The 17,365-nt window shown below is 41.3% G+C and overlaps 2 protein-coding genes across 2 annotated transcripts; one reads left to right on the top strand and one right to left on the bottom strand.

Annotated features, from left to right (window-relative positions):
- Positions 1-5,576: 5,576 nt before the first annotated feature.
- On the top strand, positions 5,577-11,342 carry ccm2 (CCM2 scaffold protein). Its single transcript, XM_068753822.1, has 10 exons — positions 5,577-5,606; positions 7,533-7,709; positions 7,797-7,880; positions 7,985-8,168; positions 8,311-8,447; positions 8,997-9,132; positions 9,351-9,408; positions 9,509-9,644; positions 9,738-9,876; positions 10,141-11,342. The coding sequence occupies exons 1-10, from the start codon at positions 5,577-5,579 to the stop codon at positions 10,434-10,436; spliced, it is 1,377 nt and encodes a 458-aa protein (XP_068609923.1). The 3' UTR covers positions 10,437-11,342.
- Positions 11,343-11,870: 528 nt separating this feature from the next.
- Positions 11,871-16,402, bottom strand: lca5 (lebercilin LCA5). The gene is made up of 8 exons (XM_068753983.1): positions 16,012-16,402; positions 15,400-15,641; positions 14,963-15,268; positions 14,337-14,474; positions 14,140-14,230; positions 13,307-13,443; positions 13,055-13,214; positions 11,871-12,978 (listed from the first exon to the last, which is right to left on the bottom strand). The coding sequence occupies exons 1-8, from the start codon at positions 16,400-16,402 to the stop codon at positions 12,092-12,094; spliced, it is 2,352 nt and encodes a 783-aa protein (XP_068610084.1). The 3' UTR covers positions 11,871-12,091.
- Between the last annotated feature and the right edge of the window lie 963 nt (positions 16,403-17,365).

Raw genomic sequence — 17,365 nt, forward strand, 5'->3', positions numbered from 1 at the left:
ACATGCCTTCTGAGCTTGACTAATTCTGGACGGCTGAACAATTCATGAGAAAAAGTATTGCGTTTCATATTCTAGTTTTATCTGACGACTCAATGGTTCATCTAAATATGTCATGTGTGTTTGTTTTTACATGTTTTTACATTGCAGCGTTTAAATTGAGTTTACCATAACACATTAGTATAACTGCACCTAAAAGATGATGCCCAAGAGACCGACACAGTAGAATTTCTTTCTCTTTTTCTCGCTGCTTAGTTGTGGCTATGTTTGCCTGCTGACATTGCACTGTAAAAAGCAGATGCCACGTAAGTCAAGGCCACAGGTGAGAGGGTTTTTTTGCCAGGGTTGGAAAAGAACACAAGTATGAATTGTGATAAAGGGCCTGACAGGAGCGTGGTGGTGGATAATTCCTCATCTGCTTGTGTGAGAGATGAGAGTGTCACCCTTAATATGTACTGTTCTATCTACACTACAGTGCGCATTAAGGGGTCTTATTATGCCTGCTTGCTTCAGCCCTTTCCCACAGTTCTGTTATCGCTCCGATTGTTCGGCTCCATCCTTGGTTGCTGCTCCACCCTCTTCCCTATCTCTGCGGCGCTGGGCCTTTGAAACCTCCAGAGAAACACTCTCATATTCTGGCAGCTGAACAACGGGGTTGAGGCTGACATGCAACATGCAATGAGGTACACTGCTGTAACCAAGAGCTACAACATCCGGGGTCTGCCACCCACCAGCTTAAAGGCGATGTTCAGGCCTGGAGTAACTGGGAACTGTTGGGTCAGCTTGGGTGGAGCTGTGTTATCTATACCATCTGTATAGATAACACATGAGTACCGACTCTATTGTTTACCATAGTAGCCAGAGTAGTTCCTGCCCATTGTAGTGAATGAACAGCCATGCTAATAGTCAAGTAATGACAAATAAGTATAGTTAAAATAGTAACTAAAAGAAAAAACAGGCAAAACAGCCAATACAGGGGTTCCTCAGGACCAACAACCAAGACCACCGAACCAGCTGACTCAGGGGTTTCTCGGTGCAGTTCCCATTCCCAGGTATGTCCTCAAGGGTCTCCATTTCTTTCCCGGACTTGGCTGGGATTTTACCACAAAATTACTTTTTGCACGTATGCTTTTGGGGAATGTTTTCTCATTATTGGGCCAGAGGGTTGTTTTTGTGTGGTAGTTGGCTGCCTGGCATATGGTGCATCCTTTTCATACACTACGGATCATTTTCCAAATGTCCAAATCAGGTGCAAATACACTGTGAGTCATTCATTTGTGAGTAATTTTGTGTGTGTATGTGTGTTGGGGGGGTAGTTATAGCATCATCGACAAGATCATGTATATCTATCGGCTGCATTTCATCTAGTGGTGCTTAATATTGGAAAACTCAGTATTTATGAAATTAGAATAACAGCAATGTTAGTTAACCTATTATTTATTAGGTTTAAAAGAGTATTTTAGATTTATTTGACACATTTCTACAGAGCAATCACCATTTGTTCCATTCTAAAGTAAGTTAAAAATATTAAGTAGAAGCTGGTTTATAAGGGACTTTTAATTTGTATTCATTATATGTTTGTTTAAATCACACATTCTAGATATGAGCTACACAAGTGACTTATTTCAGTACTGTATAATGTAGCATTCATCCCGCTACTCTTTAAGTCACAAACAAAGTCACAGAGAAATCCCCTAGAATCTAGGGGATTTCTCTAGGGCCTAGATAGCCACACACAGCAAGAGCATCTGAACAGCAAGCTTGTTCGTCCCGCCTTTGTTGTGCCTTAATTTGGGTGCGTCGCTCCAGCCACGGCAGCCAGGTCCAAACACAACGATCCCAACGCTTGTCTCCACGGGTTTTGTGTGCCAGCACACGCAACGGTACCACAAATAGTATTCCCAATCCAGATCAAGCCCACGTTCATCATTTTCCACACTAGGTATTTTGGTGGCATCTAAGCTGTCATATACAGATGTATGATTTAAATGTTAAAATATTATTGTCTGTATTTGAGAATAGGATTCCTCATATTTTTGGCTGAATCCATGTATCCCGTGCTGATTCAGAAGATTAAGATTAGCGGTTTGGACACACACAAGTGTTTTTGACCATTTAGTGGATAGTTTGAACAGATTGCCAGCCAAGAGAATGAAATGATCAAGGATTTGTTTTGTACTTTTGTCTAAGCCTTTCCATTTTCTTCTGTCTTGCAAATGAGGATTTCTTTTTTTTTTTTTGTGCCAAGACGTAAACTGTGTGTCGTTTGTCTCGTGTGGACAATAAATCCTTTAGCCAAAACAATAAAGCCTGCAGTTGGAATATTAAAAGGGAAGAAATCGATGATGACACAGTGCGCAAAAAAGAAATATATATATACATATATATATAAAAAATGACTAATGGTGCATTTCCTTAAAATGGAATGATGAAACAGGCCCGGTTGATTGACCTTTGAGTAATTTCATATTCTGCTTTCCTCCCAGCATGCCTTTAGAACTCATTGTGAGGTGAGTCTCTGCATTTAGCATGTCAGTGCTCTGGACTGCACAACATATCCTATGATTTCTCCATCAGTGTGTAGCGGCCGGCCATTGTAAGGCTGTACCTTTGTATCAAGACTCTCCGTCTGAGCAGTTCATACAATGAAAACAGTGCATTTCCTTCTTTTACTTTTGATCCTTCTTTGATTTGTTTATTTATAACCTGGTGCTGATACATTTAATACATTTAAAAGGTGCTACTGCTGTGGACTGCTGTCCTCAGTTTTGCTTTCTGAGAGCTTCGCCTTCTGGTTGATTGAAGGGCCTGCAAACACAAAATGCTCCAGAGCTAGCACCTCAAATCCACACAGTTTACAGCAAAACTCAACTCTCAGTGGTGCAACTTTGATTTCCTGCATAAAAAAAAAGCAACAGTTACTCTACTTTACGTATGGTAATTATTATTATACTGGTTTCAGCATACAATAAATGTTTCTTTTATTTCACTATGACTTAATCTGTACTAGGGTTTGTCTTGTTTCTTTTCTCAGAATGAAACTGGCAGTTGATCAAATGGCATTCGCACATGCACATGAGCACAAATGTACTTCAGTTGCTGGAATTTTGGAGGAACAAATATATAGAACGTGATTGATGTGTTGTAAATTCCTGTCATCTATATGTCTTTAATCTGTGTGTATTTATTTTGTTGGTATTGTGGAATTGGCTGTAATATTGTTTTGTTTAAAATGGATTTGATATTCCAATGAAGCAACTATGGTTGTTATATTAATTGCTGCTTACTTTTCATCTAGTTATCAAAGGTGATGGAGAATATTGCTTCATTTCTATTCAATCAGTTTCCAGATTGTGTTTGCTTGTTGGCGTATTTCCAGATACTCGGCAGATTATATGATTTATCTGGGGTGCTCCCAAAGATGGCACAAATTGAGTCAGCAAATTCGCTACGGTCTGTAGCATCCTCATGAAAGTGCACTCACACAACCTACGTTGTGCTTGAGAACATATATGGAATGATTTCTTTGTTGTCGTTCAATATGAAATGTAAGTAAATTGTTTCATTGAATCCCCACTCTTTTAAAAAAAAGTTAAACTGATGTCCTATTTTTGGGAACAATATGAATATTACTAATGACATGGTGCTAAAGTTTTTTTTGTATGTTTTGGTTTATAGATGAAAAGAGAAATATTATGCCGAAAATGTAATGTTACGCCTTACTGTAGATTCATATATCAGACTGTTCATCCCAGAAGAGAAAAATAAATATAGTATTTGAAAGTGAAATGCATCAGTACTGTATTCACATGCACACGACACATTTTATATGCAATATAGGACCTGCAAAGCTGTAAGTTGTGAGAACCTTCCTTCTTCAGAATAGCCCATCTGTCCTAATTATGTTTTAAATAAATGCTTTCTATTCATTTACTGTGATGGAACCTATGCAGGGTGAAGCTGTAGGAATTGTTGCATGAGAGGCTACAAAAATAATGTTCTGAAAAATTAACAGCACCAAAACCACGAGAAAGCGAGAGATGTCATCAAGTGTTTTCACCATGGGTGTCTAGCTTTTTCACATGGGTGTACAGACAAAATCATTTTAACAACCTTTCCCCTAATTATTAACATCACAATTTACAAAGGAAGTATGTCATTTTGCATATTGGAACAGCAGTTCAATATAGAGGCTGAGATACAGCTATACGTACTGCATATCTTTTATCTTCCATTGGCAACTGTGGTGAGTGGATGTGAGTAGAATAAATCTGAGGCCATCTCTTGATTGATGCAGAAGCATTATTATTCACTTTAAATTATGTAAAAGGTTTAAAGTTCAATCTTTATAAATAGTTTACATCTGCTGAAATGTCTGATTTTATGCTGCACATCAAATTAAAGCCAAGTATTTTGAATTAAATTCTTAATCTGATCATACTAAGATGTTTTTCCATCAGTTTCTAAATTTGTATTGTGGATGAAAGTGAAGTTCCCATCTTGAAAATAAAATAAAATCAAAAAATCAAACCCACTACCTTTATTCATACCTTTAAATTAATCTTAAGAAATTACACTTCACCTAAAGAACATATTAGCAAATTTATTTTGACCATCCTAAATATTCCAATTAAGAACCAGATACACAAGAAGAAGTAGAAGAAGCAGGTGATTAATATGTGTGATAACTATGTTATTAATAATTAAATAGTAAATGCCAATAACAGTGGTCATGTGAAAAGCTCACCCTCCTTATTCAGCCTTATAACATGCTGTGAACACATTTATGTCTTCCTGTCCTAGATAACGAGGGGAAGAAAACTGCAAATGTGTCAAAATGCGGTCTCGATAGACACTGGATATTGTTTTAAAAATATTCTAGACTTTGAAAAAAAAAAAACTGTTTTAAAGCCTAGAAATGCGGTCTTTGGGTGTTAAGCACAGGTGTGAGATTATTTTCTGCTGGGACTCGGACACTTAGAGAATTTCGACAGGAAATTACAAACGAATTATAAACGAAATTATAAACGAATTAGCAAACAACTAAATCGTTTTTATGACGTGTCATACAGTCTTCGAAGTGAGCCTCTGTCATTGAAATGATAGCGTTCTAAATTAGGAAACAAGCCGCCAGTTTGCTGCTTCCTCTGGACTCCCAGCTGCAGCTGCTGTTTTGGTTTGTGCAAAGCAAAGCAGCAAAGCATGCTGGACCAGCTCGACGCCCAAAATGGCGGCACGGTTGAAAAGTTTTGCTTGTCTTATCCAACTTTGCCTTGTTTACTGAATGTTTCCGCACTTGTTCCAGCGGCACTGAAGCATGCCGTTTCCATACTGGTGACACGCCGGTGTTTTTTTGTTAACAGTTGTGAAGCAAGGCAAAAGAAACATGAAGTTTTCCTACTATCTCAAATTCTGGCATATCTTTTTACCAAAGCTAGGCTAAGCTAGGTTAGCAAACTAACTAGTGTCAGATGAGCGGTGGTAAAAAAGAACTTCTGTAATGCTACTCAGCGTTTTATCTTCTCTCACTTGGATCTCCACGCTGGACTGAATATGAAGAAGGGGACCTTTATATAGAAATGGAGGATGATGTGAAAAAAGTGAAAAAGGTAAGTCGCGCAATTGACATACTTGGTGCTACAAGTTGACTAGCCAGTATGCTAACTTACTAGCTAGTCAGACCAGCGGAGTTTAGCTTATAGCTGATTAGGTCAAGCCAAATGTCTGCGTACAGGGGTGGAATTGTCATGATACACCCTGGAAGATGCGTGTCTATTCCTTTAGCCAGTAAAATGGACGTTAAATTGGAAATTGTGAAACTTACTGAACATATGAAAAAGTTAAGGGTCGTAGATTGAGGCTGGAAAGAGCAGCCTCGTATTTCCTCACGCAGCAAACAGATGCAAAGGTTCAAGTTTCAACGTTATCTCTTCAGTTCAGGGAGCTTTTGTTTGCCGTAGTTATTTCGTATCTGCTTCAATCTAACGAGAGCTTTGTAGTATATTCATTTAAATGTGGTGGTGGATGCAGATAAGAGGAAAGTGTTGGCGCAGCCCTATTTCTCCAAGTAGTACACCTGGTTGTGCGGAGTGGGTCACGGAATAACATCAGCTTTCACATGCAGAAGGGGTGAACCTGTGCCGTAAATAATGTATTGGTCACGGCTGGTTCTGTTCTGTGGGGTCCGCAGCCTGCGATCAAATGACAGCTCACCAGACAGGAACCACATTATCAACGTTGCTCCAAGTGTTATGTACTTGAACTCTTGTGTATGATTCGTACGGAATTGCATCAGATCCTCTGGGCTTTGCACCTGGTTGAATGTGTCGTAAACGTAGCATTGCAGATGCTGTGGTTAGCGGCAGAGTGTAAAAGGTCCAATATGTTTGTTATTACCCTCGCCGAAGAGGAGGCGAGGGTATTGCGATTCGGTGCGTTTGTTTGTCTGTTTGTTTGTCTGTCTGTCCGAGCGCATAACTCAAAAACTAGTAACCCAATCGACTTGAAACTTTTACACAAGCAAGGTTCTGTCCGTGGCCCGGTCCTCCCTGAGAATGGCTTTGATCCGGATCTGGATCCAGATTCTAGAGTTATTTTTTTACATCTGGAATTGTGCCTGTGTTGTAAACTGCCACTTTAAGAGGGAGGGAAACGAATGGCATGATGGGAAAAAGAGTCCAGAAGGAGCAGCAAGCTAGAGCAGGTTTGGCCCCTCTGATCCGGAAGCCCTGTTTACTGTCTCACAAGATCCAATAGTCTTTTGGAGGCGAGGGTCTGCAATCTCTGATTGTCTTTCTAGTTGGGTGATGTGGATGGATCCTCCTCTGCAGGATGAAGTTTAGGGCGGGTGATGGTTGCAACATCATTATCATCACACACACACTCTAGCATTTTCAAAACAGCAATGAAAGACATCTACATAGTTTTATGTATGATTGCATTTCAAAGTATGATTGCGCTTGCAGTTACAGGAAGTTGCGGCGATTCCCCATCCTGTTCTTGTGTCTAGAACTGACAGACATTTCACATCCTCTTTAGGGTAGTGGGGGGGGGGGGGGGGGTTACACCCTTCACACTGGTGCTGTGATCGATCCTGCATGTCTGTTATTTAGCAGCTGTCGCAGCATGTGAAGGGGAGCAACAGGCGACTAGCTCAGGCAGAGAGTAGCGGCGTCAGTGTGGTGGATTAGCGCTTGCTTTTGAGTAGGAGGCTCTTCTAACATATGGGCTAATGGAGAATGAGGTAACCGTTTTAAATTACTTTCACAGGTTTAATATTTATCATCAGAAGTTAAGGATTCTGTTAAGTACACTAAACTGAGCTCTTAAACTAAGATACAGTTTTCACTTTTTACCAGTCGATGCTAAAGAAAGATATTGCAGAATGTAGAGTTTTATTTTGCCAATGTCGTTGTTATTTGTGCAACATGTGTTGGGTAACATCGAAGGCTGTGCCATCTTTTTTTTTTTTTAAAGGCTCATTCGCTGCCTGCACACTAATGCTAAACGTAGTCTCTCTCGTCTTTATTCCCTAGCCTGGTATCGTGTCTCCGTTCAAGCGAGTCTTCCTGAAAGGAGAGAAAGGGAGAGACAAGAAGGCCCAGGAGAAATCCACTGAGCGTCGGGCACTCCACACCTTCTCCCTTTCTCAGCCTGACCACCGGATCGACCCCGACATCCTGCTCAATGACTACATTGAGAAGGAAGTTAAGGTGAGCACGGCATGTAGAGATATAAATCTAACGCATGCGTGTTGGATGTTAGGCTGAACACTGTTTTTTAAAAAAAACCTCTCTCAGTACTTGGGGCAGCTTACGTCAGTTCCAGGATACTTGAACCCATCAAGTCGCACAGAAGTGCTGCAGCTCATTGACGCTGCACGGGTGAGTAGCTTCGTAAGGATTTAACCTTGATGGTCGTCGTTATATTTCTGTCATGAGATCCCCCCCCCCCACACACACACACATTTTGTGCATCTTATTTTCAGAAGTCCCATCAGTTGGCGGGCCAGCTGACGTCAGAGCAGGATGCTGTGGTGAGCTTGTCAGCGTACAACATAAAGTTTGTGTGGCGTGACGGAGAAGACATCATCCTAAGGGTGCCCATTCATGACATTGCTGCAGTCTCCTACATCAGGGATGACTCTTTGCACCTTGTGGTGATCAAAACAGGTAAAAAGATTGAGAAGGCTTTCAATTTGTAATGTTTTTTTTTTTTTCTACTTGGTCAAGGTAGTGACTGCTAAGTGGGTGAGAATTCAATAATAATGTGAATGCAGGTCATCAGATCTGATGCGTTTCCCCTGCTTTTCAGCCCAGGAGTCAGGCGGCTCCCCTTGTCCCAGCTCCTGTCCTGATCTCAACAAGTCTCAGACCCTGAGCTCCTTATCAGAGAGCGGAGCTGTGCTCGTGGAAGTCTGCTGTCTGCTGGTGCTGGCAGTTGATAATAAGGTATTCTTTTTCATCTCTGCTCATGTTTTCTACATTTACTAATGCACAGGTCAAGATGTTTTAATCCCGTAAATGTGGAGAGTAGATTTCTTTAATTAGATTACAAAGGTAAAAACAATGGCTGCACATTAAATTGACTCACTGATGCGGCTTTGTGGAACATAAATGTACATTCTGAGTTACATGAAGTCCGTCTTAAAGGTTTCCCATTGAATCAAAGGTCATTATTAAAGTTATGGAGCTGCTTTTTATGGGTAAGTCTACATTTTGTTTAGCTCAGCTTTGGCCAACAACACACACACACACACACACACACACATGCATGTGAGCGATGCCATACACGACCCTGCCCGTTGTTACACTCAGATATTCTCTGGCATTATGTCCGTTGTGTACATGCACTGATTTTAGTACAACCACTATTTGTACTGAAGGTACCCTTGTGTAAAATTGTGTAAAATTACTTTGATGTTTTGTTTTTCCCATTCAGGAAGAAACACTCGGTGCTCCTCGGTTTACTGGTTAACAGGAAACTTCTGTGTCTTCCAGGCGGCAGCAGAGGAGCTGTGTCTGTTGCTCAGCCAGGTCTTTCAGATTGTTTACACGGAATCTACCATTGACTTTTTGGATAGAGCCATTTTTGATGGAGCAACTACACCTACCAGACACCTCTCTCTATACAGCGGTGAGAAGAGATGCTAGCTGAATTAAAGTAATTTCACATAGTTTTATTTGTCTAAAAACATACTGATTCTTTTTTTTTTTTTTTTGGCATAATGTATTGGAACACTCTTCCACCGTGGATGTCTTTGGAGACTTACTTACGCTCTTCTCAGGCTAGCTAAGCTTCACAGCTGATGTCATATATGAAGCCATTAATATGCATTACTTTATGCTTTGCAGATGACTCATCAAGCAAAGTGGATGTCAAGGAAGCCTTTGAGGAGGAAGGCAGGACATTGTGAGTTTCCTGTATGGCTACAGTGCTCAAGACAGATTTTGACACACCTCTGAAAGTTTTCACTCCTGTGGTTGTTAACTAGGGCGTGTTTTTCTTTCAGCCCTTTTCAGGGATCTATGGAGGCAGAAGAAAACTCACCATCGGCTTCCACACCGGCATCCCCTCAAACAAAAGCTGCAAGTGAAGGAGAGCTCAGCACTACTGCTGCAGAGCTGCTGCAGGACTACATGACAACTGTATGTGTCCTTTTCTGTTTTTGACAACAAGAGATGTTTATCAAGCTGTGCTACTTCCTTTTTATATATATATATATCTCTCTTTGTGTCTAGCTACGGACAAAACTGTCCTCACAGGAGATCCAGCAGTTTGCCACGCTGCTCCATGAATACCGTAATGGCGCCTCCATCCACGAGTTCTGCATCAACCTGCGACAACTCTATGGAGACAGCAGGAAGTTCCTCCTCCTCGGTATGACGACTGTGTTTGACATCTGTCAAAAAATCGTTGTATCAGTGAAAGCGCAATGGGGAAGAAATCTTGGGATAAGACGAGTAATTCCTACTTCAAACTGATTTCATGAGTCAAACAAGTCTTGTCTTTCTGTGTATTGATTAACATTCTTAAACGGATCATTCCGTGTGAAAATCCTTTTCATCCCTTCAGTTTTCCTTCATGAACGGGCAGTTGTCAAACCCAGACCGCGATCGCGTGACTAATGACGTATTCCTGCAGGCTTGCGTCCCTTCATACCAGAGAAAGACAGCCAGCACTTTGAGAATTTCCTGGAGACCATCGGCGTGAAGGATGGACGAGGCATCATCACAGATAGTTTTGGTCGTTACCGACGCACTGCTAGCTCCGCCTCCGACTCGACCACCAATGGCGATGTAGCGGCTGGAGGAAGCGCTGCCTCTGATGAAGGCCCGGAGGCCTCTGAGGGAGACGAGTGGGACCGCATGATCACTGACATCAGTAATGACATTGAAGCACTTGGATGCAGTATGGATCAAGAAGGAATGACACCCTGACACGTTGCACAAAGAGAGCTATTTTATTACAGATCAGATGAAGGTAGACCTTAGCACTGACCTAAGACATGAATTGTGTTGTCCTCTAATTGTCGAGAGGATGTTCTGCAGTCCTTGTGCACTCGTGGAAACCCTTAATCTGTTACCACAAAAACGTGAAGTCAACAAATACATGCACATGTAGACCTTGAAGGGGACCCTTAGTCAGTTTTTCGCATTCAGAGGAAATCATGGCTTCCGATGATTTCAAATTTGCTTTGATTTTTATACAAATGTATTGGCAGTATCTGCCTTGCTGTCGCCGGTTTTATTTAAGGTTGTTTAAATCCCGTCAGCGTTTGGCAGAAGATGTTTCAAGAAGGTTTAGACTGAGGATGAGGTGTGTGGTTTTGCATGACTGAAGGCCAATCCCAAGAGGAGAATTATTTTGTCATTTATCGCACCTTTGTGTGTCTGAGACATTCTGTAATTGTGTTTTTCAAAGATATTTGTGTGTGTACCACTTTGTTTTCCACTATCATTTGTTATCAATGTTTATGCATTTATATAATTCTTTTTTTTTTCTTTTCAAACTGACAAGGAAATGCTGTAAAATTTGAAACAAAATTCTCATTCAGTTCAAGTGATTGAGTGCGGACTGTATTAGACAAAGCCTTATGGCTGATTTCAGGTTTGTGTTCTCCTGCAGGTTGTCTTGTTATGTATTGTGACATTACATACATGTGTAACTGTGCCTTCACATAGCAGTACTGTACTACTGCCAGCTGTAGCCGCAGTTGTTGAGCAAATAATGGTTATTAAATAACAGCTATTTTAAACTGTCCATGTTGTGAAATTGCATTTGAGAGTGAGGTGCTAGGCAATCGTCTTCCAAAACTCAAAGGGATGATTCATTATTTTTCGTTAATTTTTCATTGATATTTTGATGAGAACATTTATACTTTTCATATAGTATGAAGTCATAGCTAGGAGTTAGTCGGCTTTGGGGAAAGAGTGGAAGTAACCTCAGACTAAGTGGTTAAAGTACCGGTAAGCAAGTAGTTTACTGTTGCAAGGGGGATTTACTTATTCACCTGCAAAAAGTAGCTGATTTCTTTTTTTAATAATCTCTTTAATAAAACTGTCAGACACTCAGAAAACATTCTGTGATTGTCAGAATTCTTATTACAAGACGTAAATTATTGTTCAAACTGTATATAATACACTTATACATAAAGATAGACATAAAATGGGATCACATAAACACACACTAAATTACTACTGCTACAAATGTGAAAAAGTGCTGAAATGTGACTAAATATAAGTAGCAGTCAAAAGACTGGCTGTTTCACATCCACTGCTCAAGTTCAGTTCGCATGGGGATGGATAAAAATACATAAGTAAATCCTGAATTAGAATCTCAGCAACACTGACATGTCTACATGTCCTACCTCTTTGCTCAAAAATAGTCATTTTCTAAATCATGAAACACAAAAAAAAGAAATTATCATTTATAAAGCACAGTAGTTGTTAAAGATTTTCAAACCTTCCATGTAAATTTCTCTTTATAAGTTAGTTAAATTAAGGATGCTCATTCTTTCATTTCTAGACTATGATCATCCCTCAATCATGCTATGCTGTTCCCAAAAGTTATCTGAGCTGAATCTTACTGAATTTTATAAAGCAAATTCCTCAATGTCATCATCAAATGAGGTGATGGCACAGACAGCTGGTCTACTATCTGCAACATGTAGGGTATTCAGGGAGGATGTTTGATGGGTGGAAGATCCTGAATTGAAGTTGAGCAGTCCTTCCCTTCCTGAGCGCACATTGTTGGTAGCTGGAGAATTGTTTAGGCCGTCCATTTTATTGAAAGTGCTCACATTGTCACTTGCCGTTGTTGCCGTGGCTCCAAATAGCTGCTGCATGAGTCTAGATTTCTTGTCCTTCCCCATTCCTCTGTCTTTCTCCTTTTCTTTATCCGTCTCAACCCCTTTTGGTCTAGAGACGCCTATTACTTCCACCTCAGAGGACCTGTTCTCCCTGGACGGCGGTGGAGGGTAGCCTGAAAAACCTTGAGAAGCTGTATTTCCGAAAGATGGTGCGTAGCTTCCAAATGCCAGGTCGTCACTGGGACTAGAGGCACGTAGAGCTCTCCTCCCTACTCTCGCTGCAAGCGCTCCAACATCTGCGTCTGATCTACTACCATCCCTGTTTCCAGCAGCTTCATCCGAACCAACATACACTTCTGATTCTGTGAGGTTAAAAATGGAAGATCTATGTTTCCTCCGCTCAGAAGCATGAGTAGAACAAGAGTTACTGTTTCCCTCAATGAACGCATACCGACTAAATATGGTGTCTTGGGCTCTCTGGTTCTGTTCATCTATTTCACGCATCTTGGCGAGTAGTTGGTCTTTTTTGTGACGTGCTTCATCTGTTGCTTGGTGGTTGACAATTACATCCTGGTTCCACTTCCTCACCTCTTCTTCAACATGGCCATGCTTCCTATTGCTCTCCTCCTCCAGCTTTGACATCAAACCTTTCCTCTTTCCAGCCTTTTCCTCTGCAGACATAACATAAAGCCATTACTGGGGCTTTGTCACACACAAGGACGTGCATAAGCAAACTGCTCATCTTACCATATCTTGGTATCTGTGCATTTTCCTCAAGCTTTGGCTCCCAAATTAAATGCTGTTTGTCCGTTTTCTCCTTTGCCTGGTCTTCGTTTCTCATCTTCTGATGTTCCTCCTTAAGAGGTTTCTCGTCTGTTTTTGACTGCTGGCTCACTTTCTTGAGATCCTTTTGACATTCAGAAAGAAAAAAGTAGCAACAGTCTATATTAAGGACATGTGGATGTTGGAATGGAGTAAAGTGGAGTCACTTCACGGTACCTTGAAGGATAGGTATTCATCAGCTGCCTGTTCACTGTGCTCACTGGAATTGGTGATGGCAGGGGGAGGTGTGGGGAAATCCAGACTAGATATCCTGCCTTCAGTCTGAACTGTCTTGGTGCTGCTCCTGCTCGGAACTGTGTCAAACAAAACAAGATGAAAAAGCTACGGTAATTTTGTTAATAATATTCAAAGCAGTCCTCCGGACCATGACCAAAAAGTTACGAATGTAGCTAAAGGTTCATGGAAATATATACAATCCACAAATACACAAGAATCAAACAGAAAGCCAAGTGTGAGTACCGGTAATCTGATTACTCTGACGAAGTGGTATTATTATAATCTGTCTGCTGTCTGCATTGGGTTTGCATACGCATGCAAACCCAATGCCTGCGTTGCTGATGAATCACATCCTCATGACATTCTCTGTGCTGCTTTATGCTGATCATCACCTTATTTTCTAACTCAGTTTGAATTTGCTCGAGACCCATTTGTCAACTTCTTGCACCCCTATTTGTTAGAAATGTTACCATACTTTGGCCAACTAAGCATCATGCTTGCCAGGAGACATTAGTAAGTCATAAATCTAGCCTAAACATTCTTGAGGAAACTGGTGCGTCTAACGGTAACTATAACTTCAGATTATGAAGATAATAGATAAGGAGTTCGTTTTGCTCCCACGGTTACCCCAGGTTACGGTGTTGCAAGGATTTTGTGCCGGTCAGTGACTGAGGGGGCATGTTCCAGGAGTTTCACATGAAACCGAACCAAACCTATTGCAAATTGCTCTAATTTTGATTTGTCCATCCCTGGAAACTAAGGCTTAGGCCTACCTTTCCGCTTACTGTCGACATCATTTCTTGGCGAAGGCTTCATCATGCGGTTGGCATAGATGTTCCTGGCATCTAGTTCTCGCTCCTTCTCCTAATAATAAAATATAAATTAAAATACACATTTCATCCACTGACCAAACATCAAATGAGTTTGTTTCAGCTGGTATCTTTGAGTGATTTTTTTTGTGTTTGGAAACCTTGAGTTTACTGTTCAGTCGCTGCAGCTCCTCCTGCAGAGTCCTGATCTCCTCCTGAGCGCTGAGGGTCTTCTTTCTCTCTGCAGCCAGCTGTCTCTTGTAACTGCTGGTGCAAAGCTCCATGCTGCGCTCCAGGTCCTTTAAACACAGACACACACACAGAAAGACAAATACTCTGTCAAACTGCTATGTGACAAAAAGGAGCTCAAACTTGACGCTTAAACAGATTTAAGATTTTTATGAACTAACACCAAGTTAGTTAAACTTCATGGATATCAACTTGTAACAGGTTCACCTGTTTTGATCCAAATGAAAGTGGCAGACGGTGCAATTGACTACACTACACTGACTCGAATGAGTGGCTGCGATGAAACTCAAATTATTTTCTTTTTTTGTATGATTGTGAATCCAGCTCTCCCTCGGTTGGTGATTGTTACATCCTTTTGTTCTCAACAAATGATACAATGTACATCAGTAAAGAGTTTCAACTTGAAGAGATCCGTTCAAGATCCAATATGTGATTTGAGTTTTGGCTTAATTTTTTTTGAAACAGTGTGTGTGTGTGTCTGTAGATGTGTACGGAGTGAGGTTTGGGATAAATAAAGGAAAGCAACAAAAAATGATACCCTTATCCTTCCTCCAGCTTGTTGGCACCGTGCCTTCTCTTCCTCTAGCTTGCGACTCAGCTCATCTCTGGCTCCTAACTCTCGCATGTCGACCAGCTTCTTCAGCCGTTCATTGGTTGCCTGACGTCTGTGCAGCTGCTCCTCTCTGTCCTTTAACTGCTGCTCAGCTGCCCGCTCCCTCTCTTGAGACCGTCTGAGCCGCTCGCGCAGCACATGGGTGTCATTGTTGTGGCACGCCATCAGTTGGGCGATCTCGTTTTCTGTGTCATCAAAACGCTTCAGAGCTTTCTCTTGACGCACATGAAGCTGCAACATGGAAAAGTAAAAAAAATGATTTTGAGTGTACCGAAGACGTTCAAGAGATGAGAAGAACATAATTTTAAGATGTAAGACATCGTGTAACTGACTTTTAAATTCAACTAGAGTGTTACGTCTACCTGTTTCAGTATTCGATTCTCTTTCTGGAGCTCATCAATACGCTGCTGGAGCTCAGCAAGTGCATTACGCAGTTCATTGATCTTTAGCAGGCGGGCTGACAACATTCTCTTAGTTACAAGGTCTATGTCTTTCAGGGGTGTGGAGTCCTTGTTTTGTGAATTCACTGCCCTGCGGCGCCTTTGCGCTAGATGTTGGACACCAAGACGCTCCGAGCAAGACCTACCCTGACGTAACACACCACCTGCAAGGGAGGGAAACGGACATCATGTGGAAGTACAACAAAGACAGAGACACCGAACCCCTTTATTGGGATTCAGTGAAACATATAGGCAAGTACATTTAGTAGTGGTTAATATAAAATACTGTAGATGCTAAAGGTTATATGAAATACAATTTATAAAATGTGATCATATTTAATGAAACTGCAGAAGCAAAGAATGCTGTGTGTTACAGCATGAGTCAAGTTCAGGGTAAATTAAAGAGGTTTTGTTTTTTTTGTACAAAAAATTTCATTTTGAATTGCATTTGTGAAATGCACTGAGCATCACAGGGCATTTAATCTGCAAGAGTTATTTTCCAACCATCAATGCACACATTGTTTTGTCACATACCTGTCTTGTGGAGGGAGCTGCTAGAAATCCTCTTCGCTCGCATTTCTGTTTGAGGAGTTGGAGATGGAGTTCGGGACCGTGAGTATGTTGAGAACGAACCTTCTGACGGCGATGCATTCTCACACTCTTCGGAGCAAAAAGATCGACTACTACTCGCTGCTTCTCCAACTGACAACTGGTCCTGGTCTGGATCCACATGCCTGATTCCGGGCTTTGACCTACGCTCGCCACGATCATTTTTTTCATCACTATTCCGGGACTTGTCATGGATGTTCCTTGTGTGCTGTGGGATAGATGATTGTTGGGAATCTTTCTTAGTACTCCAGAGAGACTGGCGACTTTCAACGTTCCGGTTGTCCTCATATGGCTCTGTGAGGTTATCGGATTCCATGTTGTCACTATGAAAAGAAATGATATGTTGAATTTCAACACAAGAATGGGTGAAAAAACAGGATTTTTATAAATTACATTCCAAAAATATAAAATGCACTATACCTGAATTGAGATTATATGTCCCACAAATAAACTGACCTCCACGTTGTACTTGGATCCAAATCTCAAAATATCTCCCAAAACAGTAAGAAGCGGGGCCCACATGCACACCTGTTCACGAAAAAGAGGCTAGCGCGCACATACATGCGCGCACACACACTGGCATCAGCTGAGCTGCATTACAACCCTGCTAGCCACATTTGCCCGAGAAAACGTACACAATCCGGTCAGCTCCCCGGTGAAAGCCTATCTGTCCATATAAATGTGATCTACCAAGGATTTACTAGAGCAGTATGACACAATTGCCCTCTCTCTCTCTCTTTCTCTCTTCATGACACGAGCAGACGGGATTAAAACGCACCACCTGTTGTTGACATGTGCGTCGTTGTGTTACTAAGAGATCAGGAAGTTACAATTGTATTTTAAACCAACTTTACATCAATGGCTCCTTTATTCGCAATTTATCGTGAAGATGAGGAATGAGAGCCAAAACAGTCATCCTATGAATTATTTTACTGTCTAACAGTAGCGGAGTACTGGTGATGGAGGACTTAGGTATGCTAGCCTAACGTGAAAATATCAATCGGAGGGATACGGGTTGGCCGCTACATTTATGTCTGGTGGGCTCTACTTGTTTAAACCTCGCTGTTTTTCATTTATCTTTGTACATACAACTTTTTGCTTACCCGCGATCGGTTGACGTTAGCTACATAGCTTCTCGTCGTAGGAAGCTAGCTTGAACTTTAGCTTAGCTAAAATAGCTACTTTTTTGCAATATGCAGCTAACGGGTTCGCATATTCACTTACAGTTATAACGAGGGGGGGCAGAACGAGATAGATTAATTCTGACCGTCAAAGAAGT

This window comes from Brachionichthys hirsutus, chromosome 20 (assembly GCF_040956055.1).
Source record: "Brachionichthys hirsutus isolate HB-005 chromosome 20, CSIRO-AGI_Bhir_v1, whole genome shotgun sequence".
NCBI lineage: Eukaryota > Metazoa > Chordata > Actinopteri > Lophiiformes > Brachionichthyidae > Brachionichthys > Brachionichthys hirsutus.